Source organism: Ostrea edulis, chromosome 2 (assembly GCF_947568905.1).
Source record: "Ostrea edulis chromosome 2, xbOstEdul1.1, whole genome shotgun sequence".
NCBI classification, from domain to species: domain Eukaryota; kingdom Metazoa; phylum Mollusca; class Bivalvia; order Ostreida; family Ostreidae; genus Ostrea; species Ostrea edulis.
The window spans coordinates 26,311,490-26,338,169 of NC_079165.1; the positions used below are offsets into that span (position 1 = coordinate 26,311,490).

Genomic DNA, 26,680 nt, shown 5'->3' on the forward strand with positions numbered 1-26,680 from the left:
TGGTGAATTCATACTTGATATGAGGTGCTTTATTGAGCCCTTCAATGAAATTTTGGTGTAATGAATTAACTTAAAAGCACATGGTAAAGAGAATATAAAAATGCTCTTTACATATATATACTGAATTTTAGTGAATTCTTATCACAGAGCCTCGATTACAACATTTTCTTTTAACCAAGAAGGCAGGTTATCCATGAACAGTTTATTAACATGTTAAGATTGATTGCATGTTTTGTAGAAGATTAAAGTTCATGAACAGTATATTAGCATGTTAAGATTGATTTCATGTTTTGTAGAAGGTAGACAATAACCCAGAAATAAATAAAGAAGCTGTTGAATTGAAGCGCCATCTAGGAGATGGGCACCTGAAGTACTGCGCTGGGAACAAACACAATGCTGTGGCCGAGTATGACAAAGCCCTTAAAATGATCTCTAAACACACCCTCAAGGTAAGAAAGCACGGTTATAAACAGGTATTTTGAACTCAGTGCAAGGTTTACCTGGATTTACCTGGGAAATGAATCTGCTTAACTGAAATAGAAAATCGTTTCTTGAATGGAACAGATAGTGAATGATAGGGGAAAATCATAGGTGGTCACGTAATGTGTATAAAAAGCACACTACACACAGTTTGCTGCAAAGATAAGTGTGAATGAATTGTTTATAGACCATGTTATTGTTCTTTTAGCAATTAAATATTGAGAAAATCGATGCAGTGACTACCAAATATGCCTATGGTATCTCAGCAGTATCAACCGGAGTTTATAAGGTAAATGGTCTTTTAGATACTCATTCATTAAGATAACTTTATCAAATTATCATTCTGTCGATTTGAATTCTAAAATATTCTTGTATTTATTATTAAAGATGATCATGGATGGTATCGACAAGTTTAACGACATCCGATCCAAGCATTCAGACATCCGCTTTCCATTAGCCTACTATGGACTGGGCAAGGCATACACCAATCTGAACAGGTAAAAACACTGAACGGGTGTCATTATTTTGTATCATCATCTTACAATAACACAGCAACACTGACTTCTACATTAAATACACATATCCACTTTGTAGTGGCATTGTATGATCAGGGTATACTGAATGCGACTCCTCATCCATCTGTCTGCTGTTATCAATTTTGAACATTTTGAGTTTCGTCTCGTAAACCAAATTGCCAAATTCAATTAAGCTTTACAAGGAAGTATTGCAGAGCAGAAGGGTATTCTTATGATTCATTGAAATAAAGGTCTGTCCTCGATTCCTAGGAGAGATAATTGAGAAAATATAAGAGGTCATTTTAAAAATCTGCTGATACAGAAGCACTGGGTTGAATATGAAAAACTTAAAACTTAAAAAAAAAAATGTTTGTGCATTTGAAGTCTTTCTTTTCAAAACCATTTATGCTGTAATGTTTTATTTTGTACTGTAAATCTCTCCCAGGTATGGGCAGGCTGTAGATCCAATCAAACACGGCCTCCATATGGTGGAGAATCTCAAGTGCATCAGTTTCTCCTGGCCAGGAACCAGTACAACTATTGAGGAAAGCGAACCCGATGTACTCCTGGTAAGTGTTGCTGAACCCAATGTACTCCTATTAAGTGTTGCTTTACCCGATGTACTCCTGGCAGGGTTTGACACTAAGGCACGTCCGACTGACCGAGTCTACTAAATGATAGGTCCGGTCGGGTAAAATGTCGATTTACTAGTCCGACTGGTCGTGTTAAAAATAAACAAGAAACTTTACTTTAAACAGTAAGATATTTTATTCTTAACTAAAAAGAAAATAACTGTAAAGAATTTGCAAGCAATCTTGAACCGTGTGATGGAATAATTTCTATTTTTAGTTCTAATAAATAAGTCGCGGTCGGTAGTGATGTTTTACGACATCTACTCGATGTTAATTTTAAACAGTTTATTTGAATTGACTATAATAAAGTGTTTATCAAGTTAATAAATTACGTCGTAAACGACTATTTATCGGTGTTGACATATGTGCGGGAATGTCTCTATATTTTAATACGACTTCTCGTCCTCAAGGAAAGACGTCCCAAGAGAAAAAAGAAAAGGTTAAGAAGAAACAAAGCCGGGCTTATGAAATGTAAATGAAATAAAAAGCCGGATGATGTCATTTTATACTAAATAGATTAAAGAATATCCGTGCTGGGTAAAATTTAAAGAAACACAAAACGTGTTTGAAAATCAAATTGAATGATGAGACTTAAGATATTTTTGAGACAATTAAATACGTTTTGGTTCAAACTTAACGTTGAAGTATTTAAACATGGAGAAACTATCAGGGGTTTTTTCTGGAAAGTTGGTCAGGGCTAGTGGATATAAAGTCAGGTCTAGTAAAAATGATTTGAAGTAGCCCGACTGGTCTAGTGCTCAAAAAAATAAATGTCAAACCCTGTCCTGGTAAGTGTTGCTGGACCCGATGTACTCCTATTAAGTGTAGCTGGACCCGATGTACTCCTAGTAAGTGTTACTGGACCCGATGTACTCCTGGTAAGTGTTGCTGGACCTGATGTACTCCTGGTAAGTGTTGCTTTACCCGATGTACTCCTGGTAAGTGTTGCTGGACCCGATGTACTCCTGGTAAGTGTTGCTGGACCCGATGTACTCCTGGTAAGTGTTGCTGGACCCGATGTACTCCTGGTAAGTGTTGCTGGACCCGATGTACTCCTGGTAAGTGTTGCTAGACCCGATGTATTCCTAGTGTACTCCTGGTAAGTGTTGCTGGATCCGATGTACTCCTAGTAAGTGTTGCTGGACCTGGGCTTTTGGAACTTCAGCTCTACGTGTAGAGTAGTGTAACAGGGGGTTTTATTCAGCTGTATGTGCAACAGTGTAACAGGGTTTTTTATTCAGCTGTATGTGCAACAGTGTAACAGTTTTTTATTCATCTGTATGTGCAACAGTGTAACAGGGTTTTTTATTCAGCTGTAGGTACAACACAATGTAACGGTTTGTTGGTGAGTGTCAAATTTGTGAAATTAACCCATCTTGTGTAGGATGCAACTCTAGTTTTCCATTTCATACAGCATACCACTCCTGTAGTATAATGTAGTATACAATCATTGTCATTCAGACACTTAATAAAAGGTTATACAAAATGTTCGAAAGAAAACGTTTCTACAAGTCAGACTTGGGTAAATTTTTACTGCTGATATGCAATGGAAAAAGAAACTAGATACTTACTTTGAAAAGAAAACGATGTATCAGTTTACAAACAAAATTAAAATTGCAGTGATTGATGCAAATATTGCCTATAGTTACGATGATATAAACGATAGATTTGACAGGATTGCAGCAAATTTAGACAGTTTGAGAATACATCATGAAACACAACTGGGAGAAGGTGATGCCTGTGTTTTAATGTTCAAGGAAGATTAGGGAGATGAAGAAGAATTCATCAACTTTCAAGACCGATGGGCAACTGAGAATTTCCTGTCCCATCTTCCTCCTCCTTTTTGAAAAGTTGGGGGTGCTACAATAGTACGCCAGTTTTAAGCAAATGTGCAATTTTTTTCCCAATTGGGAAGGGCAAGGCCCATGATATCAAGACCTAAAAAAGAAAAACCTGACAGGGGAAAAAGAAAAACCTGACAGGGGAAAAAGAAACCTGACACGGGAAAAAGAAAAACTTGACAGGGGAAAGAAAATTGTCAAGAAAAAGGTCCTACATTCAGGGTGGTAATGGCCCTCTGTTCATGTCAGGCAGCATTGTCTGTGTATATGGACAATTTTTATACTTCAGACAAGACTAGACTTTGATTGGAAATTGTCTGGATAGAACTCCCTTGTATCATTAGGTTGACCACAGATGATTTTATTTTTAACAGATATTGTGATTTGTGGGGAAAAAAAAAGTAGCACATGATAACTTCAAAATCTCAAAAATTTACAGTGGTAAAAATAATGTTATATGGTATTACCTGGAATAAAAGCACAACAGGCGCACCGAAGTTCAATTTAGTGGATAAATAAAGGCTTATCATTATTATTATATATAGTCCTCCTTCAAAGCATTTTTATTATATGAAACCCCCAATATTGTGACACACCTGATGCCTGACAAAGAGGAATTAACACCTGAAAAGGTGAGATTAACACCTGACAAAGAGAAATTAACACTGACAAGGTGAGATTATTTTTCAGGAGTTGCTGAAGGACCTGCTACATCTGGCCTTAAACCCTCCAGCTCCGGATGCTACGTGTCGAATACACTGCGACAGCGACGACGATAGGATTGTTATCTACCAGACTGACCCGGATTATAAAGTGAGATTTACACGTGTTAATGACTTTAAACAATGCGGCAATATGCTATGTAAATCATAGAAATAATCTGTGTTATAGACTTTAAACAATGCGACAATATGCTGTGTAAATCATAGAATTAATCTGTGAAAAGAAGTTCTGTGAAAAGTGTGAATAGGCTTTACACAAAGTACATTTGAATTGTTTTCAGGGATTTGTAAGAGTAATCTGTCAAGCCAAGTGTAAGATTGAGTTCCATTACCACTGTTGGAAAGCCTTCAAATCCAAACTAGGAGATAAAATAGGGGACAAGGTAGGAATTGTATCTTGTTTACTGTCATGGACAAGAATATCTCACCTTCCAAGAGGGCCCCCGTCATATAGTGGCTGCTTTATAGTATTCACTCTGTCTTTCTGTGGCACGCGATAACTCCAGTTTCCTTAAGATTTTTCATTAATTTTATACACATACTTGAATTAAGCAGAGGAAGACCCCTGTAGATTTTTTCAGATTTATCCCCGGGCCCTTTCTGACTTGTCAGTTTTCTAGGTTTAATTGAATTTTTCATGCATTTCTTTTTTTCTTCAGGATATGTTGGAGAAGGTCTGCCCTACCCCAAACTGTGGCACAGTCATTGTGAAAATATCAATGTACAGACAGGACGCTAATGAAAAACATGTAAGATACATATTCGTGGTAGCTGTAAATTGCCTTTTAATTTTGTTATTATCACAGTCCATGTTATCGCCGATTTGCTATACGTATTACAATATGTGAAAAATGTCAATGACTCATATGTCAATGACTCACAAAGGGAAATGACTCATTGTGAGAAATTTCTTAATGCAGTTTGAATCTGAGAAAGTGGACACAAATAAAAAGCTTGAGAAGAAGAAAAAGCCAGTGTTGAAAATGCCACCATCTAGTCAAGATAAAATCCAGAAAAAGATGGAGAAAAAGGAACACAAGATGAAAAAGAAAATGGAGACCAAAGAGGGAAAGTGTGACATGATGGAGAACATTGATCTGATGCTGCAAGACGACAAGACTGAGGGTCAGAAATTAGACCTGGCAGCAGGTGAGAGGGTGGTGTATGGCTCTAGGTGAGGGAGGAGGGGGGGGGGGGGTACCTGGCAGCAGGTGAGGGGGTGGTGTCTGGCAGTCAGCAGGTGGGGGGGGGGGGTATGGCTCTAGGTGTGTGTGGGGGGGGGGGGTGTCTAGCAGTCAGCAGGTGAGGGGGTGGGGGTGTCTGTCTCTAGGTGAGGGGGGGGGATGGTACCTGGCAGCAGGTGAGAGGGTGGTGTCTTCAGAGGTTCGATAGTGTTTTCCTCGAAGTTCTAAGCTTAGGTTTCATGGAAGCCTCTGTAATAGCTACTCTCCCCTAGCACTTAAAATTCAGATCAAAGGAAAATACGTTGTATTTATGAACATCAATGTGTGAGACAACATGGCTGCCATTTCTCCGACATTAATGAAGATTATTATACTGTAAAGTATTGTAACAAACATGCTTATAATGAATCCATGCTTATTGTGAAGTGATATACATGTATATTCCTCTATGAGAGGAAACTACCAAACATTTTATTTCATATAACGAAGTTTGGATATAACATTGTTTTTTGTTGGCCCTGAAGGTTTGCTTTAGCGTGTTTTGCCGTAATTTGTAATAGGGCTGAAAAGATTCACCGAAATATTGATACTGTTCAATATAAACCCTCGATTCAATGTTCAATTCATTACCTCAATTTTCGGTTCGATACATTTATTACAAACTGGTTCAGTAAAATACACCAGGTTCGGTCTGTAATGATTATTTTTACCTGCATTGGGGACAAAATAGCGTCAAACAACGTTCAGACTGTTGTTTACTTTGAGTCTTACGAAAATAATAATACACTTCATCAGTTTGAACTACAGAGCCAACATGCATCTTACCATTTGGCAGTTTGGAAACATTTTGCTTTTAAATTATGAATGTGAATCTTGGTAATTAAATTTTTCTTCAATGTTATTATTGGTTTCTTCTGTAAATTGTATCATATTGAAAGTATTGAATTGTGGCATAAGTATTGCAATATGTATCGTATCATGAAGGGGGCATATCGTTTCAGCCCTACTTTGTAAGTTATTCTTGGTTCAATTATTCCTATGACTTCTCACAAAATGTATGCGGTATAAAGGTTGAATATAGAGGGAGTCGATAAAAAGCTTGAACATAGAGGGGGTCAATATAAAGCTTGAATATAGATGGGGTCGATATAAAGCTTGAACATAGAGGAGGATTAATATAAAGCTACTTTACATCGTTACGGTCAGTTTTGTGATATTGTAGGAGGAGATCGTGAAGAAAAAGAAGTACAACTCCCCGATCACACGAAACCAGTGTCTGTTCTCCGTAAGGATGACGAGGACATGAAACTCAACAAATATAAGGTAGGACAATCAAAAATTGAGAATAAACGTATATTGTATGTGTACATGTACATTAGTGATTCAGTGTAAACATGAATACCGTATGGATATATGTACGTACATTTGCAGGATAAGTTGGACAGTTAAGAAAAACTCAAAATTTTTGGTTGCACTATAATATGAAAATATATGTTCCTTATCATACATTGAAGAAGTGCTAATGTCATGGTTATAGGGTATCATCTCAGATTATGCCAAATTTTAAAATATTTACATCCTCCCAGATATCAAACTCGGTACAAATTAAAAGATATCTAAGTTGATGGTAGGCATGTATCCTCCCAGATATCAAATTTAGTTTAAAAATACAGTTGATTATTATAGGATTAAACGTTCTTTTTGAAGAATTTATCGATGTGTAAACTCCAGACATTTTGCTCACAAACTGAATAAAAGTGCAGAGCACTTTTATGTTAAGTTTGTGAGTAAAATGTCCAAAGTTTACACATCGATAAATTCTTCAAATAGAACGTTTGATTCTTATAATTCCAATTCATTCACTTTACTAACAATTCCAAAAATTTGAATAGTTTCCCCGCACTATGTTATTTGTTTTCAGGCGCGTATGAATACATCGCGTTTTCGGATTTATTGATGGGTAAACTTTTGTTCAGCTTTATTTTCGTCCAATCAAAACAATTGTAATAAATAACATTGGAGTTATATGTGTGTAAGGTATGAATATTTTACTGTGTAAATATTAAAACAAATTCATATGATTTACAGTAAAACAAACTTATAATGAACATGTGTATAATGAATTCATGCTTATTGTGAAGTGTTATTCATACCAATATAAGAGGAAAATAACATTTTATTGGATATATAATGTAGTTTGGTTATTATGAAGTGTTTTTGTTGGCCCTGGAGGTTCACTATAACCGTGATTTACTGTATAATGAAGTTTAGTGATAATGAACTTTTCTCTGGCCCTGGAGGTACGCTATAACCGTGGTTCACTGTATAATGAAGTTTGGTTATAGTGAATTGTTTTTGCTGGCCCTGGAGGTTTGCTATAACCGTGTTTTACTTTATAATGAAGTTTAGTTATAGTGAACTGTTTTTGCTGGCCCTGGAGGGTTGCTATAAATGTGTTTTACTGTATAATGATGTTTGGTTATAGTGAATTGTTTTTGCTGGCCCTGGAGGTTTGCTATAACCATGTTTTACTGTATAATGAAGTTTGGTTATAGTGAATTGTTTTTGCTGGCCCTGGAGGTTTGCTATAACTGTGTTTTACTGTATAATGAGGTTTGGTTAAAGTGAACTGTTTTTACTGGCCCTGGAAATTTGCTATAACCGTGTTTTACTGTATAATGAAGTTTAGTTATAGTGAATTGTTTTTGCTGACCCTGGAGGTACGCTATAACCGTGTTTTACTGTATAATGAAGTTTAGTTAAAGTGAATTGTTTTTGCTGGCCCTGGAGGTTTGCTATAACTGTGTTTTACTGTATATTGAAGTTTAGTTATAGTGAATTGTTTTTGCTGGCCCTGGAGGTTTGCTATAACCGTGTTTTACTGTATAATGAAGTTTGGTTATAGTGAACTGTTTTTGCTGGCCCTGGAGTTTTGCTATAAATGTGTTTTACTGTATAATGAAGTTTAGTTATAGTGAACTGTTTTTGCTGGCCCTGAAGGTTTGCTATAAATGTGTTTCACTGTATACTCAATTGTCAGGATTTCACTGTATACTCAATTGTCAGGGAACTAAGAAACAGAAGAACAAGAAGAAGAAAGAGAAGGCTGTCAAACAAACTATTGCTGTGGAGGTGAACTTTGCAGACGAAAAGGAAAAGCACTTGTTGAATGAACACTCCATTCCAGATTCTCCAACTAAGTAAAGAACAGAAATTACAATTTCATTTGACATAATTATATCATTTCATTGTGCAAGTGTTAGATGTCTTACGTGGCTCACTACACCTTGAACGAGTTTATCAAATCAGGAAATTATTTAATCTTGAAAGATGAGATATGTAATAAGTACATATGTAAAAAAAAAAAATATGCAATTTTGGAGAGAAAAAACATGATTTTCCAAAATTTGTTTCAATAAATGAAACTAAAGACTCTGGCAGATTTGAATTTGGGATCTGCGGTTCAGTAACCTGATACCTTTTCCACTGAGTTGCGTAGGTCTAGAAACAAAATGATCAATACGAGTAATTTCACAAAACATAGGAATCCACATCTTGTGACGTAGTGTCTTAGAATGTATAAGTCTGTGTGTAGTGAGCTGCTTTAAGCTTTAGTACTAGAATCCTGTATAAGTAATGAACAAAAAAAAATGATTTGCTTTTTATAGAGACTTCTCTTTTTATAGAGACTTCTCTTTTTGTAGAGACTTCTCTTTTTATAGAGACTTCTCTTTTTGTAGAGACTTCTCTGTACCAATGAGCATTCATGAAAAAGTCCAGGCCTTTGAAAAGTCCTATGAATCCAAGCAAGGGAAATGTTTGTATGATGAAATAACAGAAAACCTTTTCTTGTAAGTATTATGCAAGGTTTTGTGTTACATTTTTCTATATAGTATTGAAAAGCAATAACTTTCCTCTATATTCTGTTGTTAAGTTCACAAATATAAAGACATAAGTAAGGACCCTTTCCGATACGATGAACACTGCATTATATTTTTCCGACACTCAAATCTTCTACAAATGGAAATGACCTGTCCGATAAGAAAACCGAAAATCTTGCAATAAGCTGCCTAGACTTGATGAACACTGTTTCTGTTGTAGGTTTTTTGAGGATCTTCTTAAAGCCCATGGACCTCTTCATGTGGAAGATACTAAAATTACCTCCATGATTGAAGATTTCCCAAAAGATGCAAAGGAGAAAATAGAACAAGTGGGAGGACTAAGCAATTTTCTAAAACAGTCACTGAAATTTGCAATGATAGAGGACATCGTGTGTTTATTAAAGGACTCGGTGAAAGCTCGGGAAATATCAATAGCTCGAAGCCATATGAAACAGACGTTAATTCACAGTAGTGATCCCTCAGATAATGTGTGGAAAACTGTTAAGAAACATTCAAACACTGCAAAAACTGAAAATCAAAGTGATCAATTCTCTTCTTCTCTTTCTGTGAATCCGCCTGCAGATAATGTGACTATTGAGGAAAGAATGAAAACAACATTTCACAACCCCTACCCGGTCGTGGCTGCAGGTGTGGATTCACTGGATGACTTTGGTATTGTTCTCAAGAAAGGCTCCATCACTAGCTTAGACGATGACTTTGACTTGGGGCCCACAAAATCTGTCTCCAAAATGGACAGAATTGATGACATTTCCTTGATATCTCCGGTGAAGAAGAAGAGGACTAAAAACAAGATCAGTTTGAAGGATTTGGAGGGTATTGACTCACTGTCGTCTGCATCTGATAGTGACAGTGATTTGTCCAGTGATCTTGAGAGTCTGAATTCGGATTTATCTAGTACAAGGTCAGGCAAGGCTTCGTCCAATATCAAGTCACAGACAGAGAATGGAAGGATTTCTGATGTCAAGCAAAACCTGGATATATCCAGTCGCAGTAGCTCTAAATCGGATCTCAGTGAAAAATCCGGAAGTGATTTGTCGTATGAACTCATGGCGAAGGCCTACAGGAATTCTCCAGTGGCTTCCACATTTATGAAGGATAAGGCATACTTGTTGTCAGGATCGCCCACTGTGTCTGAGAACGGTAGAACAGGGGAGAAAACTGCAGCAGGACTTGTTGTGCCACTGCCCCTGAAAATCCCTTCTCAATTCAGTCAGAGACCTTCTCCATCATCACTTCAGTCTGAGGCAAGCATTGCTGCAGAAAGGGAAATCGACAGGGTAGACAGTGAAATGGTGAAAGAGATAGCTGATGATGTGGTGGAAAGACTCTTCTCGGGGAAGAAAGTTTCCCCAGCAGAACGCCAAGAGACTTACAACCGTGTCACACAAGATATTTGGAAAGATTTCAGAAAGCCACCGAATCCTACATCCTCCTCTGTATGGTCAATGGAGAATAAGTCTTTGTACACTCAGATGTCTCTGGGCTCTCTAGACAACAGACAGAGGAAAAGTTACGCGGAACAGTTCATGAAAAATCATTACCAAAAAAATATGACTGATCCTTTGCAGCAAAAGTCCAGTTTTTCTTCATCCACTCCTACTTCCACTTTTCCGTATCCTAGCAAACCTCCTTTATCTACAGTGGACAACAGTTTTCCAGCTTTACATATGTCAGAAGGAGTCCCTCCTCCCCTTTCTTTACCCATTTCTTTATCGTCCATCAACAATTACTCTTCTAGTAATACACTTTCCTCAGTGACCCGTAATATCTGGTCCGCAGATACTAGTGTCGGCGAGGGAATATCCACAGTTTCAAATGTTTCGTCTTTTTCCACCCCTCCACCACCTTTAAATCTTCCGTCTTTTGCATCTGGACCATTTGGGAGTATATCTATCGGGACCTCGCTCACGGGGTCCAATGTCTCCACTTCTTTGTCCTCTGTATTCGGGAGCCATGCTGATCAGGGCACCCAGGCTGGTGTAGAAACACGAGATAGCGGAGTGAACACAGATCTATACGAGCCGTTTAGAGCAGAATATTTACGTAGCCAGGAAGAGTGTGAACTTCTGAAGAAAACTATGACCAGAGTACAGACTCAAGTTCAGGAACGCGAAGCCATGATGAGGGAATACACAATGAAATCACAGGTAAGGTCGCTCCAGAATGTGAGTGTCTTTGGGAGATGGTTAGGAGTGGATTGTTGTTTTCTTTGATATTGTTAAGTTCAAAACTTATTACACGTGATAACTTATGTTTCGGTGGGAAGATTTTCATAGATTTTATGCGCATAGTGGATTAGGCAGAGGAAGATTCCTTTTGATTGGTTAGTGATGGAGCTTTCATATTTCACGTGTATTCCGTGTGACAAGCCCTTTCATTTCATGCCAGAATTACTTTGCTGCCATATGAGGACATAATTGTTTTATATTGAAATAATTTGTATATATGGTGTGACTGTTGGACCGAGTGAAGCATGAAATGGTCATTAGCGTGTCCCAAGTGATGATGATCATAATTTGGTTAGGTAGAGTAAATTATAGTTCATTTAGAAATATATATTATTTATGAAATTCCCCTTGCAATAAACGCCCAGCTACATCTAAATATTAAAGGGCGGATATATGAGGATAACTACAGGATCCGCCTATTTATTTAACATCGGGAATATAACACCAACAACGTAAACAGTGCATTGTGACTTCACATTTAGCCTCGACTTGTTTTTTCTTCTTCTTTCAAATCAAACAATTATAAACAACAACTACATCCAGTTTCTCAATTCAAAAGACAGCTAAAACTAAACAAAATTAATCTACAAGTTTAGATTGGTAAAAAAGTAAGCATAAATATATCGTATATTTTTATTTAAAGAAACTCATGAACTTGTTCATTTATTTAGTCGTATTATTGGTTTTCTATTTAATGAATTGCTAAAAAGTGTTACAATAAGAATTATACCATTCATTTTTAACAAATTGAATGTTTGAATTACAAATTGCACGTCAAGAGTCTTGTATTCAGAATTACAATGGTGGCACCTACATGGATTGCAAAATTTTCAGTGAACATTTGTAGAGATTATCTCTATTCTTAGAATTACAATGGCGGCACCCACATGGATTACAAAATTTTCAGTGCACATTTGTAGAGATTATCTCTATTCTCTAGCTGATTTTGTCATTCTTTTATAAACGATGTGCGAGACTTGGTAGGTTAATATTTATTCAGTTTTATAATCTTCACACCTGTAAATGTGCAGCATCCCTAAAGGGACTGGTTCACGATTTTTGATAAAAATATTTTTCATTTTTGATGTTAAACATTAGAAATATAACTCATTTAATGTTGACAGCCAAAATTTTGACCTTCTGAATGCATGAATGAAAGCAATATTTTAACCTTAAATATGTGTTATGTAAACAAAGACTCCAGTCTTTTTATGTAAACAAACAAACAAGTGAAATATTGATTTTGTAATATAATGCATCTTAATTTTGCATAGTCACAAATTTTAACTTTTAGATTACACTTTTCACCCCAAAAATGCTTGAAAAATGAAAGATATAATAATACTTATATCGATATCCATTTCTTTTGAAAATTCCGTAAACAATAACATATCGCAATCTTTGTTTACAAAGCAAATAATAAACTCTCTAAATTGAGCTTCTGTGATGATGTATAACCTTAATTTTCATGTGAAATCTTTCAATCACATTAGACAGTAGATTTTGATCATTAAAAGTGAAAAACAAAATTTTGCGTAAAATCGTGAATCAGTCCCTTTAATAAAGCTATAGTCACTTCTCAAATCGACAGTTTAAAAAGGTTTTATTCTCAATCGTTATGGTCGGAATGTTGTTGTCATTTTTCTGTTTTATGTATTAATTAGTCCTTGGAAACAAGATTTCAACAAGTAGATATGGAAAAAAGGGAGATGGAGGAGAAAGTCCACATATATGAGCAAGAAATCTCCCGTCTGAATTTGGAGCTCAACTCTCAGTCTACATCTGTTTTAGAGTAAGCCAAGTATATTTCAAATTATCTATGTCTATGTTTTATAATAAGCCACATGTATTTCTAATTATCTATGTCTATGTTTTATAGTAAGCCACGTGTATTTCTAATTATCTATGTCTGTTTTATAATAAGCCATGTGTATTTCTAATTATCTGCATCTGTTTTATGATAAACCCCGTGTATTTCAAATAAAGTTGAAATGATGATAGGTTATACTGTAATTGAAAATGGATTACTTGAGCTGCAAATTTCAATCATCAATTACGATTTTTAATGAATCATATGAATATCATATCATCTTGACAACTATTTACTTAGGTCATTTTAACAAAAGTTGTTGAAATTGAGAAATTATACATGTAGATTATTTATAATAGTTCCACAATTAAAATTCTTTATTTCCAAATTTATGAAAATTAGGTCAGATGAAATATTTACTGTCATCAATTATTTATGTTAGATTATACACACGTTGTTCGATATTTCATGTGACGCAGCTCACGAGAAAAGATGAACAGTAAATTAGGTCAGATGAAATATTTACTGTCATCAATTATTTATGTTAGATTATACACACGTTGTTCGATATTTCATGTGACACAGCTTACGAGAAAAGATTAACAGTACAGAACAAAGGTGTCTCGATCTTCAGAAACAGCAGCATGATGAAAGGTGAGAAAAAGTCATCAAAATAAAAAACATTTGCTTCATTCTCTGCTGAGTTTGACACAATAACTTCTGTTCAGGCTAAACCTTCGTTGTCCTTGAAATTTTCTAATTATTCTAGGATGATGCGAAATATATCTTGTTATTTTAAGTTGACCTGCAATTTGCTCACAAAAATAAGGGAGTTTGGAATGCTTTTGTATTTAGAATCTCCTTAGCACAAAGGCAAGATAAATGCATAAATCAAAGTTGATATGGACCACAATTTTATTTTTGGAGAAACTGTTGAAAGTAATGATAGTCTCTTTTTACACACCCATCTTTTGAGAAACTGTTGGAAGTAGTGATAATCATGGTAATCACCTTTTACACGCCCTTCTTTTGACGGGTCATATCATTATGTGAGCTCTCCTGTCCAACTCTCCATTTGTTAGCTTAGTTCATTTGATGCATCTTCTGGGGGGGGGGGGGGGGGATGAAAAATAGGACACTGTGTCAAATTGTGTTCAGGTCATATCTTTTCACACTACAAGGCAGAGGATCATCAAACTAGGTCAGTTGATGCATCTTTGGGAGGGGAGGGAGGTCATGAACCAAAAATAGGTCACTGTGACATCATTTTGGAATGACTTCGTGTCTGGATCATATCTTTGAGAGAGAAAAAAATAAAAAGAGATGACGTACTGCTCTCAGTGTTGGGAAAAGAGCCATGTTGCAACACTTTTAACTGATGTTTTTCATCATGTGATGGTCAAGTGACTGTTGATGTCCATACTCTTTGGATAGTAAGATTTTTGCCCGTATGAAACTTTATCTTATAAGCTTGGAATGATAAGTATCTCGGTGTCTTTTGAAATGCTGTTAAAGACATAATTGTATTGTTTTTCTTGTATTAAAGGTATCGAACATCACAACTAGATCTGGAGAAGTTGGAAGCTGTAAGAAATAGAGAAGAACTTCGGAAACTTCGGGAGGAGGAAAGCGACAGAGCCATCAGAGCAGAAGTAAGATTGATGTATACGACACTGCTTATTGTCATATTAACATTGTGATTTTCTGCACATTTTGAGTGTAATGCTGTTTGAAAGTTTTCTGTTTACTCTGGGGAAAAAATAAGGGTTATTACAAAGTCCCAGAGCTACAAACATTGAATTTCGTTCAGCTTAAATTTGAGTCGAGTGAAGTTAATTTTACTCTTACAAGCTTTGACTAAATTAAGTGTGCCTTGAGTGCAGGTGCGAGTCGCAAAATTCAATAAAATGCAAAATAATACTCAACAAGGTAGAATAACAAAACTCAAAATAAAACTCAACTTATTTTATATTCTAAAATTTGATTAAAAATTAATCAACCTAATCTTCTTCAACCCAAATGTAATATACTTCATATGTTAACAGGGTGTACTTGATCTATGTTCAGCAGTCAACTGATTTTGCTTCACACACACGCACCCTCCTTTCTAAATTTCATCTTGTTTATTTTTTATGCCCCCGAGATCAAAGATCGGGGGGCATATTGTTTTTTGTCCTGTCTGTCATTCTGTCTGAAACTTTAACCTTGCTAATAAGTTTTAAACAGTAAGGGCTAGAGCTTTGATATTTCACATGAGTACTCCTTGTGACAAGACCTTTCCATGGGTACCATTTTTTACCCTGTGACCTTGACTTTGGGGTTTGACATACTTTTTTGAAAACTTTAACCTTGCTACTAACTTTTGAACAGTAAGTGCTAGAGCTTTGATATTTCACATGAGTATTTCTTGTGACAAGACCTCTCCATGCAGATAAAGGGATAATCCCGATCCAGTTTTTTGTTGCTGGGTTTGTGCGTTTGACAGGTTTACCCTGCAGATTAAGAGATAATCCCGATCCAGTTTTCTGTTGCTGGTTCTGTGCATTTGACAGAGGTTTACCTTGCAGATTAAGGGATAATCCAGATCCAGTTCTCTGGTGCTGGTGCTATGCTTCTGTCCGCTTTAAGTTATGCTCTAAGCTTCTGAGTTATGTAAACAATTCGTTAATGAATTATCCTGCTAAAACTCTACATGGTCTCAACTGAAATCTCAGACAGGACACATGATCAACTTTTGATACCCACACCTATTGTATTGGGGTAATTTTATTAAGGGAGATAACTTTTGATATCCACACATATTGTTTTGGGTTGTTTTATTAAGGGAGATACAGTGATCCCCTGTTATAACGGGGGTGGCATTATATCGGGGGAGGGGGTATGTGTACAGGTGTCATAAGAAATCTAACAAATTTTATTTACTACATCAATGTGCTATTAGATTTCGGTGTGTCCACCATACTCATACTCAGATTTCATAAACAATACTGCATATTTGAACTCAGATGATAATCGTTTACGTAACAGTTACTTATTATCTGCTCCAAACTTTGATACCTGGAGGACTAACGGCGGATAATTGGTTTAGCCTGCTCACTGAAATTTTCCTGCCGTTGATTGGCGATAATTAGCGGGGGTGATTTTAACGGTGATTGACTAAATCGTACCTGTAAATAGGTTGGCGGATGGCGGGGGATGGCGTTATAACGGGGTTTTACATAGCAAGGAAAATGGGACTTTGAACTTTTTTGGCGATATGTGGGGGTAACATTATAATGGGGAGCAATATAATGGGGGATCGCTGTATTTTATTTAGGGAGATAACTTTCGATATCCACTAATGTTGTTTTGGGGTTGTTTTGTTAAGGGAGATAACTTAATATCCACACATATTATTTTGGGGGTTTTATTAAAGGAGATAACTTTTGATATCCACTTCTATTGTTTTGGGGTTGTTTTGTTAAGGGAGGTAACTTTTTATATCAATATCTAGTGTTTTAGGAGGTTGTTTTATGAGATGCTGGAATTTTCCTGATATTAACCTTTAACACCTATTGTGGGGGGTATTAAGGGAGATAACTTTTGATCACATGTAAATGAAACTCTTTAGGTTTGGAATATTGATAGTTACATGTATAATCTTTCTGCTTGTCCTAACATTGAAAGTCCACCTTACAGAGATGTCATGGGTTTTTTTCACTAGATTGAGTTGCTACAAGTCAAGAAGAATTTTGCAATGCAGATGCTAGAGAGATCCAAAATGGAATACATGGTGTACAAAAATAAAGTCACCATGATAGTGAAGAGGCAAGTACACACCATTTCATGAATAGATGTTTTCATTCTAAAAGATTTCCCTTAAGTACATTTTTCTGTTTTCATTCTAAAAGATTTCACTGAAGTACATATACTGTACTTACATCATTAATGCCTAGTTTTTATGTACAATTGTAAGAGAAAAGAATCAAGGGTCACTGTCCATGAATTTATGTAAACTGTACTCATCAGCAAAATAAATTAAACAGTATACGATAGTTTTATAGTAATGTAGATCTATCTAAATAGTACTCATCAACAAAATAAATTATATAGTATACGATAGTTTTATAGTAATGTAGATCTATGTAAAAAATTATTGGAATATTGACTGGATTGTTTTGCAGGCGTGAGGAGGAGGGTAAAAATTTACCAGTGGGTCTTCAGCAACACCTAGATCAGTACGAGGGAATCCTGCAGAAATGTGACGAGACTATCAGTAGACTCAAGGTACTCTTCTTAATCACCTTTTATCATTATTACAATATAGAAAAACATCATAGTGATGTTTGATACAACTATTTTTTCTTTTCTTTTTTTTCAAATAATTTATTTAATTTCCATAACATATAACATAGACAGTTATACAAATTTACATCTAAGCACAATATATATATCATTTAATAATGGGAATAGGATAATTATGACTGTATAACATATTTTAAATATACAACTTTTGGTAAACCTTTATTATGAAATAGTATGACACAGCTTACTGTTCATGAATAGGAGAAACCATTAGAAAAAGTACTCAATGAATATGACAATGCAATTAAACCTCTTTATCTCGAACTTGGTGGGGCTGATAAAAAAAACTTCAGAATGTCCGATGGTTCAAGGTATTGAGGTTTAAAATGCCTAAAGAAAATGTACTTGGGACTTTCCACTTGCTTTGACTTATCCATGGTGTCTGGGATACTAGTGTTCACGATAACAAAGTTGAACTTAAAAACCATAGCACATGATGGCATAAAACTGAACATATAGACAAATATTGTAAAGATATCAGAATTATGATGGTGATTTTCCTCTGCAGGTTGCGTTTGATGATCACATTCGTCAAATTCAGGGAGGGAAGAGGATGAGTGAGCTCCCCCAGATTTTTATTCCTCGTCCTCCCCCTCAACCACAGATGCCAAACCTGGACTTGGTAATTGTTAAAACTTATATAGATGTCAACCAATCAGATGTCTCTGTGTGAAGCTACAGTAGAATTGAATTATATCAATTTCCTACTTTCATGGTGGGACAAAACTGTGAAATGAAATTATTATCAAGATCGGTGAAGATAACTTTATCTTGATATTTACTGTTGGAGATAGAATATATGCTCAAGACCGTGTTCAGAAAAGGTTCAAATAAAATAGAGCGAAGTCAACGTTCTCGAGTAATTTAGATACATGCATTTTGAGTTTAGAGAGATATAATCATCAGTAAATTGACGCAGACATTACTGTTCCGTTTCTTGTGTAACACAGACATCACTGTTCCCATCACTGTTCCATTTCTTGTGTTACGTCACTGTTCCGTTTCTTGTGTTACGTCACTGTTCCATTTCTTGTGTTACATGGACATCACTGTTCCGTTTCTTGTGTTATGTCACTGTTCCGTTTCTCGTGTTACATCACTGTTCCGTCTCTTGTGTTACATGGACATCACTGTTCCGTTTCTTGTGTTACGTCACTGTTCCGTTTCTCGTGTTACATCACTGTTCCGTTTCTTGTGTTACGTCACTGTTCCATTTCTTGTGTTACATGGACATCACTGTTCCGTTTCTTGTGTTATGTCACTGTTCCATTTCTGGTGTTACATCACTGTTCCATTTCTTGTGTTACATGGACATCACTGTTCCGTTTTTTGTGCTACGTCACTGTTCCGTTTTTTGTGTTGCATCACTATTCCATTTCTTTTGTTACAGCTAACAGGGCAGACGTTGACCAGCACGGCCAGTGCCCCCTCCTTACTGGCCCTGGCAAGTGGTTCTCTGCAGGCTGGTGCCATGTCCAAATCTTCACCATCACCACCTCTGAGTGTGTCTCAGTCCTCTGCCTCCAATATTCTACCTCCATCTGTCCCCAGTGTGCAAGCAATGCCTCAGCCAAAGCCTCTAGGCTTACCCACAGGTATTGCAAGACAACATGTACTTAAACATTTTACAGCATTTTATAATGTATTGATTGATATGTACACATAAATGTTAAGTTATTGGTGAATATGTTTACTGAAACTGAAGATTTTCAAACCATGTGCAAACTCTCAGAGAGATATCTGATTTCGCAGGTTTACCAGGATCCCAGCGACCTCTTGGTCCCCCTCCCATCAATCCCATGATTCCATCTTTGTCACAGGGAACGGTGCCGCCAACACAACAAAAGACCAGTAACTTTGACAAGCTCATCATGAAGCTTCAACTGGCATTCCCAAAATACAACAGGTTTTTAGAAATTTTTGTACGACGTTTCTCAAAACATTCCCAAAATACAACAGGTTTTTTGAAAATTTTGTACAACAATTCTCAAAATGTTGATTTAAATTGCATAGGACATGTCTTTACGTTGAGGCAAATTTATAGACTTCAATTTCATCAGTCCCTGTAGTTTATTTGAAATTTCCTGAAATTTAGATCCAGTCTTAAAACATTACTTTAGTGAATAAATGTATTTGGTATTTATTTATAAGTTTTGAGTGTGGATTAGATATTGAAAATGTTGCGTGATAGATAAAAATATGATGTTTTTAAATAGATATTTCTTTTATAGAGGGAATGAGAATAAAGGATAGTTGTTTTATTGTAGACCGATCTTTACCCAGTTGATTCAGGAACTGCGTACTAAGAGGGGAGGTTCACTGTCCGGCATGACACTGGACGAGATTGTATCGCACATAACGGATCTGATTCACCACTATGAGAGACAGCAGGGCAAGAACCCCTCTAAAGTAGCCACACCACAGGTCAGTCATTTTACACTTTCATAGCATAAACCCCTCCATAAGAAAGACCCTGTCCACGGTGGGCATCACTGGTCATTTATATCTAAAAACCTGTCCATAGTGACCATACCACTGGTCATAACAGGTCATTCATATCACAAAACCTGTCCATTGTGACCATACCACTGGTCATAACAGGTCATTCATATCACAAAACCCGTCCATAGTGACCATACCACTGGTCATAACAGGTCATTCATATCACAAAACCTGTCCATAGTGACCATACCACTGGTCATAACAGGTCATTCATATCACAAAACCCGTCCATAGTGACCATACCACTGGTCATAACAGGTCATTCATATCACAAAACCCATCCATAGTGACCATACCACTGGTCATAACAGGTCATCAGGGGTGTGATTTTTCCTCTTTTCAGAAGAAATCCTCTGATTTGCTCAATTTTCGAAAAAATGAAACACACTGGATTTGATCTAAAGTGGCAGAAAATTATATTTTTCTAGGTAGAGTGAGGTGTTTTCCTCCCTTTTTGACCAGTTTTCCTTCTGATCTCTGAGGAATTCGGTCACATCCCTGGGTCATTCATATCACAAAACCCGTCCATAGTGACCATACCACTGGACATAACAGATCATTCATACCACACTTGTAAGGCAAAATCCTGTCCATAGTGACCACACCACTGGTCAGTCACATTACACTTCTATTGGCAAAAACCTAACATCATACTATACCTCTAGGACTCAAATTACATGGTCAAGACAAATAGTATGTGTCCAAATGTCTCATTAATCCAACAATGGTTATGCAGAGCTGTAAAAATAAACCCTAACACTTTTCTACAGGACCTGATGTCTGGATTTTCTGATGATCGAGGTAAAAACATTCTTCCACCGGGCCTTTCAGCGTTATGGGGACTGTCGGGAGCAAACAGTGAGGTGTTCGAGGAGGAGGAGGATCCGTGTGTGATTTGTCACGAGGAGATGACCCCAACTACCACCGTCATGTTGGAGTGTAAACACCGATTCCATGATGAGGTGAGAGTTTGAATAATTGCAGAGGATCATAGAGGGGAGTAGAGCATTCCTTAATAACCGGTCATGTTCATCATCTTACAGTAAAACACGGTTATAGCGAACACACATAATGAATTCATGCTTACAGTAAAACAAGGTTATAGCAAACACACATAATGAATTCATGCTTACAGTAAAATACAATTATAGTGAACACACATAATGAATTCATGATTACAGTAATACAAGATTATAGCGAACACACATAATGAATTCATGCTTACAGTAAAACACAATTATAGCAAACACATTTATAATGAATTCATGCTTACAGTAAAACAATGATAGTGACCACATTTATGAATTCATGCTTACAGTAAAACAAGGTTATAGCAAACACATTTATAATGAATTCATGCTTGCAGTAAAACAAGGTTATAGCAAACACATTTATAATGAATTCATGCATACAGTAAAACATGGTTATAGCGAACACGCTTATAATGAATTTGTGCTTTCAGTGAAAATGATTGTCTTTCTCTGAGTTTTAAAATCTATTATGAAATTATTGGATATAATGATTTATCTTTATAACGAACCAAAATTGTTTGTCCCTGCTTCGCAAGAAGCATATTTTACTGTATATTGATGCTTCGCTATAAGCATGTGTTTTACTCTATATTAACTGAAAACACAACTTTATGTCCTTTGACTTTTCTTGTTTATGAGGTGTGTTTCTTTTTTTTCAGTGCATCAGGAAGTGGTTAAGGGAACAGAGCACCTGTCCAAATTGTCGAATCCATGCCCTTCTGCCAGACGAATTCCCGAGTCTCAGATAGACTATTATAAACTATTGATATTAAGTTATAGCTTAGTACTCATGGAATCGAACTCTTATTTGTTTCTCCTTTTTTGTGTGTGATATTTTCCATTATTTGGTGTTTGTTTTAATACTCTGTCATCAACATTAATTTTTAAAACTAATTGTTAGATATATTAAAGTAATTTCCATTTCTTTTTATGTAGCAGGTTTGATAAACATTATGTAACATTGACAAAAACAAAAATTGTTGCTTGTTTTCATATTTAACACTTGATTCATTGACTGTGCTTGTAATAATGTTTTGCTGCAGTAATTGGTGGTCAAATAAAAATATTTAAAATGTCCTTGGTCAGTGGTTTATTCCCATTTTTAACATATTTTGTCAAGGTTAACATGCTTCATATTTGGAATTTTTTATTGAACATAGATGTCAATGGCAAAATAACAACTCAATTCTATGTCAAACAGGATGACTTCAGCTCAGTTGATGTTGCAGGGATTTCAACAGTTGTTTGAAGTCAGCATTTCTCAAATTTCCCGGGTCGTTACAATGTTCTCATTTGCAAGTACAACCTTTTGTTAGGTCAAATGCTGTCAGACGTATTTCCTGTGTACATGTTTCTGTGTTTTGTGACGTCCATGAAGGTCACGTAGTAGATTTCCAACCTAATAATGGATCATGTCATCAAAGTATCTACACCAGGATTTGTCCGATAGCAAAATGGTGAAAGATGTTGGCAAACACAGGAGCACCACGATGAATGACCTTGTACATAGCAATCTTAGTGCATGTATTTCTGAAGGTCATCAGTGTGTTTTAGACAATAAAAAACAGCTCACCACTGTTCATCCTATTCCTTGATAGTCAATGCAGACTGTGCAAATTTTTACACCATTCTGCCCTTGAAATGATGATTCTGAATTTGAGTATAAATTTTCTATCATTGGTTAAATTAAATTTTAACTTGATGTACGGTAACCCAAGATGTGCAGTACATGTACACATCAATATAATGGTAAGCAGCAATCATAAATTTTAAATAAGTGCAGAGCTACGAAAGACAACATGCACATTTAGGAAACCGTCATGCACGGTTGATTTACAGTCATGCATGGTCGATTTACAAGAGGAGTTCAATATTTCATAGACAGCTAACAACGTCCATACGATGATCTGGTGGAAATTATCTACATATAGAATTCTTGTTTACTAATTTTCAATGAATAATAAAGAATATGGGCGTACAGGGTCCGCCAACTGGAGCAAGGAGGAGAATTAACATAAGTGTCTTTCTTTGGCTAGCATACATTGTTTAAGATAAAAAGCACGTTTGTTTGTCCGTCTCGTAAACATCACCTACAGTGTTTTAAATTCGGTTAACTAATTGCGTTTTGTGTACAATTTATCTTTATAATGTGAACCCCCCCCCCCCCCCTACTTAAAATAAAAGGAGTCTTGGTCCATTATGGGTAAAAATGAGAATCTTATAATAAATTGGTATCTTTTCGTTTTCATTATCACAATATACGAGTTATTCGAACACGTTCACTCGGGAGTTGCGTAATTCAGGATGCTTTTTATCGACTGAGAGGGTGTTCGAATCCTGCAGGAATTTCCTTTCGTTAATCAATCTGAAAATTTCATTTTGTTGTAAAAATGGGCTATTGTGTCAGGTGGGGGTATCTAACGATATCTAAAGATCTGACAGCGTCAATGTGTCAGGTGTTAGTATCTGACGATATCTAAAGATTTGACAGTGTCAGGTGTGTGCATGTGTCGATATCTGAAAATATGACAGTGTTAGGTGTGGGTATCTGAAGATCTGACAGTGTTAGGTGTGGGTATGTGATGATATCTGAAGATATGACAGTGTCAGGTGTGAGTATCTGTCGATATCTGAAGATATGACAGTGTTAGGTGTGGGTATGTGATGATATCTGAAGATATGACAGTGTTAGGTGTAGGTATCTGTCAATATCTGAAGATATGACAGTGTTAGGTGTGGGTATCTGACGATATCTGAAGATATGACAGTGTCAGGTGTGGGTATCTGACAATATCTGAAGATATGACAGTGTTAGGTGTAGGTATCTGTCGATATCTGAAGATATGACAGTGTTAGGTGTAGGTATCTGAAGACATGACAGTGTTAGGTGTAGGTATCTGACGATATCTGAAGATCTGACAGTGTCAGGTGTGGGTATCTGACGATGTCTAAAGTTCAACACCGATGAGCATTTGCCTGAGTGTACCTATCAAATTGACACAACCCAAACTTCTTCGTGTATTCAGTCATGTCATACGCCACTAGATTCTTTTATAACCAACCCCAACTGCTTCTACAATACAAGCTGGTTTTTGTTGTTTTTTTTAAGGGGGGGGGGTGTTACAGGCTGAAGACTATCGTTGGATACCCACGACTGATCCCGTCTTCTGTTCATCACATATCTAGCGACAATATGTTGGTGAGTTCGCCCACGGATGATGAGTAGAAGACAAGATCAGGTGTGGGTATCTGACAGTGTCAGGTGTGGGTATCTGACGATATCTGAAGATTTGACAGTGTCAGGTGCGGGTATCTGATGATATCTGAAGATTTTACAGTGTAATTGTGTCAGGTGTGGGTATCTGACAATATCTGAGAGTGTCAGGTGTGGCTATCTGACAATATCTGAAGATCTGACTGTCAATGTGTCAGGTGTGGGTATCTGAGGATATCTGAAGATCTGACAGTGTCAGGTGTGGGTATCTGACAATATCTACAGATCTGACAGTGTCAGGTGTGGGTATCTGACGATATCTATGGATCTCACAGTGTCAATGTGTCAGGTGTGGGTATATGACGATATCTAAAGATTTGACAGTGTCAGGTGTGGGTATATTACGATATCTAAAGAATGATCTGACTGTGTCAGGTGTGGGTATCTGACGATATCTAAAGAATGATCTGACAGTGTCAGGTGCGGGTGTCTGTCGATATCTACAGATCTGACAGTGCCAATGTGCCATATTGTCCTCAGCATCCAAGATGTCAAAGGGCTGACTGTAAGAAATATTTCCTCCTCACTTTGCTAATTCATCAGCATTGGCGACAATATTCTGTTTTAGGGACACAAAAATAAAGGACCAGAGCCACAAAGTACTAAAATTGGCCCTTTCACCAAAATAAATGAGACTTTCACAGTTGATGCTCTAGGATTTATAGGTCATAGAACAATTTATTTTATAACAATATCTTTTCTAGTTTTCGTTTTACAGTCGTTTAAACTTTGTGTTGTTTTTCAACAGAAAAACTATATAACGTCATGATGTTGACGTTATGAGAATCACAGTGTAATACACAAATAATGGACGCATAGGTTAATGTATATTTTTTGGGCTTATTCTGATTGTAAATCACAACTGTTAAAATACTAGGAACTTGTATATTTTCTATCACGATGTTTAAATTTGTGATATATTGGCCCCCCCCCCCTTCCCACTACATAACACTACAATTTTTTCCCCGCTGTATTGGACACACAAATGGGTTCTGGTTGGGGAAAAGCAAGGGGTTCCCAGATCCCAGGAGGAGTTCTGGTTCAATGACCCAACATGTTCTTCCGTGGAAACAAGTGGTTCATTTATACTAGTGTGTCTTCTTTAAAAATTGGGGTAATTACACTGAACAATACATTAAATAAATATAACTGCCTATCAAAGATATTTGGTTTTATTGACCAAAGAAATCAAGTCTGTATTATTATATTGACTGGAGAAATCAAATCTGTATTATTATGTTGACTGGAGAAAATTGTATAATTATATCGACTGGTGAAATCTGTATTGTTATATCACATCTCTGTAACTAGAGAAATCAAGTCTGTATGGTTATGTTGACTGGAGAAATTTGTATAATTATATTGACTGGTGAAATTCGTATTGTTATATTGACTTGAGAAATCTGTATTATATTGACTGGAAAAATATGTATTATTATGTTGACGGGAGAAATCAAATCTGTATTGTTATATTGACTAGGGAAATGTTTATTTTCATATTAATGACTGGAGAAATCTTTCTTGTTATGTTGACTGGAGACACCTGTGTGGTATTTTTCACTGCTTCATTGGTGATTATCGATAAAAGAGGAATCAACCTACTAAAACCAGTTTCTAATCATAACTTCTCCCTAATATGCTAAAAACAAAAAAGAAACTGCTTCTGGGGGTGCTAGCTGGTCTTTTTATTAGCTCACCTGAGCTAAAAGCTCAAGTGAGCTTTTCTGATCACCCGTATTCCGGCGTCCGTCCGTCTGTCCGTCTGTAAACTTTTAACATTTTTAACTTCTTCTCAAAAACCACTGGGCCAATTTCAACCAAAGTTAGCACAAAGCATCCTTAGGTAAAGGGAATTCTAAATTGTTAAAATAAAGGGCCATGCCACCTTCCAATCGGATGGGGCCACAATAGGGGATCAAAGTTTTACATACAAATATATAGGGACATTCTTTAAAAATCTTCTTCTCAAGAACCACTGAGCCAGAAAAGCTGAGATTTATATGAGAGCTTCCTGATATAGTACAGATTCTAAATTGTCAAAATCCTGGCCCCCGGAGGTCGGATGGGGCCACAATAGGGGATCAAAGTTTTACATACAAATATATAGGAAAAATCTTTAAAAATCTTCTTCTCAAGAACCACTGAGCCAGAAAAGCTGATATTTACATGAAAGCTTTCTGACATAGTGCAGATTCAAGTTTGTTCAAATCATGGT

The 26,680-nt window shown here is 36.4% G+C and overlaps 1 protein-coding gene across 3 annotated transcripts in view; it reads left to right on the top strand.

Moving 5' to 3' along the window:
• Window positions 1-26,680, top strand: part of LOC125682526 (uncharacterized) — a 69,646-nt gene that overhangs the window by 23,823 nt on the left and 19,143 nt on the right. For 2 of the 3 annotated variants that reach the window (XM_056156523.1, XM_056156524.1), the window contains exons 15-37: window positions 297-449; window positions 689-769; window positions 868-977; window positions 1,441-1,564; window positions 4,159-4,281; window positions 4,472-4,573; window positions 4,850-4,939; window positions 5,111-5,339; window positions 6,597-6,697; window positions 8,441-8,574; window positions 9,115-9,225; window positions 9,476-11,423; window positions 13,169-13,296; window positions 13,900-13,968; window positions 14,861-14,966; window positions 17,018-17,121; window positions 17,478-17,580; window positions 18,167-18,280; window positions 19,049-19,253; window positions 19,411-19,564; window positions 19,926-20,082; window positions 20,931-21,122; window positions 21,851-22,268. In XM_056156523.1, the coding sequence (XP_056012498.1) occupies window positions 297-449; window positions 689-769; window positions 868-977; window positions 1,441-1,564; window positions 4,159-4,281; window positions 4,472-4,573; window positions 4,850-4,939; window positions 5,111-5,339; window positions 6,597-6,697; window positions 8,441-8,574; window positions 9,115-9,225; window positions 9,476-11,423; window positions 13,169-13,296; window positions 13,900-13,968; window positions 14,861-14,966; window positions 17,018-17,121; window positions 17,478-17,580; window positions 18,167-18,280; window positions 19,049-19,253; window positions 19,411-19,564; window positions 19,926-20,082; window positions 20,931-21,122; window positions 21,851-21,940 (4,728 nt within the window). In that variant the 3' untranslated portion in view covers window positions 21,941-22,268. Of the gene's footprint in view, window positions 1-296; window positions 450-688; window positions 770-867; window positions 978-1,440; window positions 1,565-4,158; window positions 4,282-4,471; window positions 4,574-4,849; window positions 4,940-5,110; window positions 5,340-6,596; window positions 6,698-8,440; window positions 8,575-9,042; window positions 9,226-9,475; window positions 11,424-13,168; window positions 13,297-13,899; window positions 13,969-14,860; window positions 14,967-17,017; window positions 17,122-17,477; window positions 17,581-18,166; window positions 18,281-19,048; window positions 19,254-19,410; window positions 19,565-19,925; window positions 20,083-20,930; window positions 21,123-21,850; window positions 22,269-26,680 lie in introns of those variants that run through there. The other variant, XM_056156525.1, reaches the window with a different exon arrangement.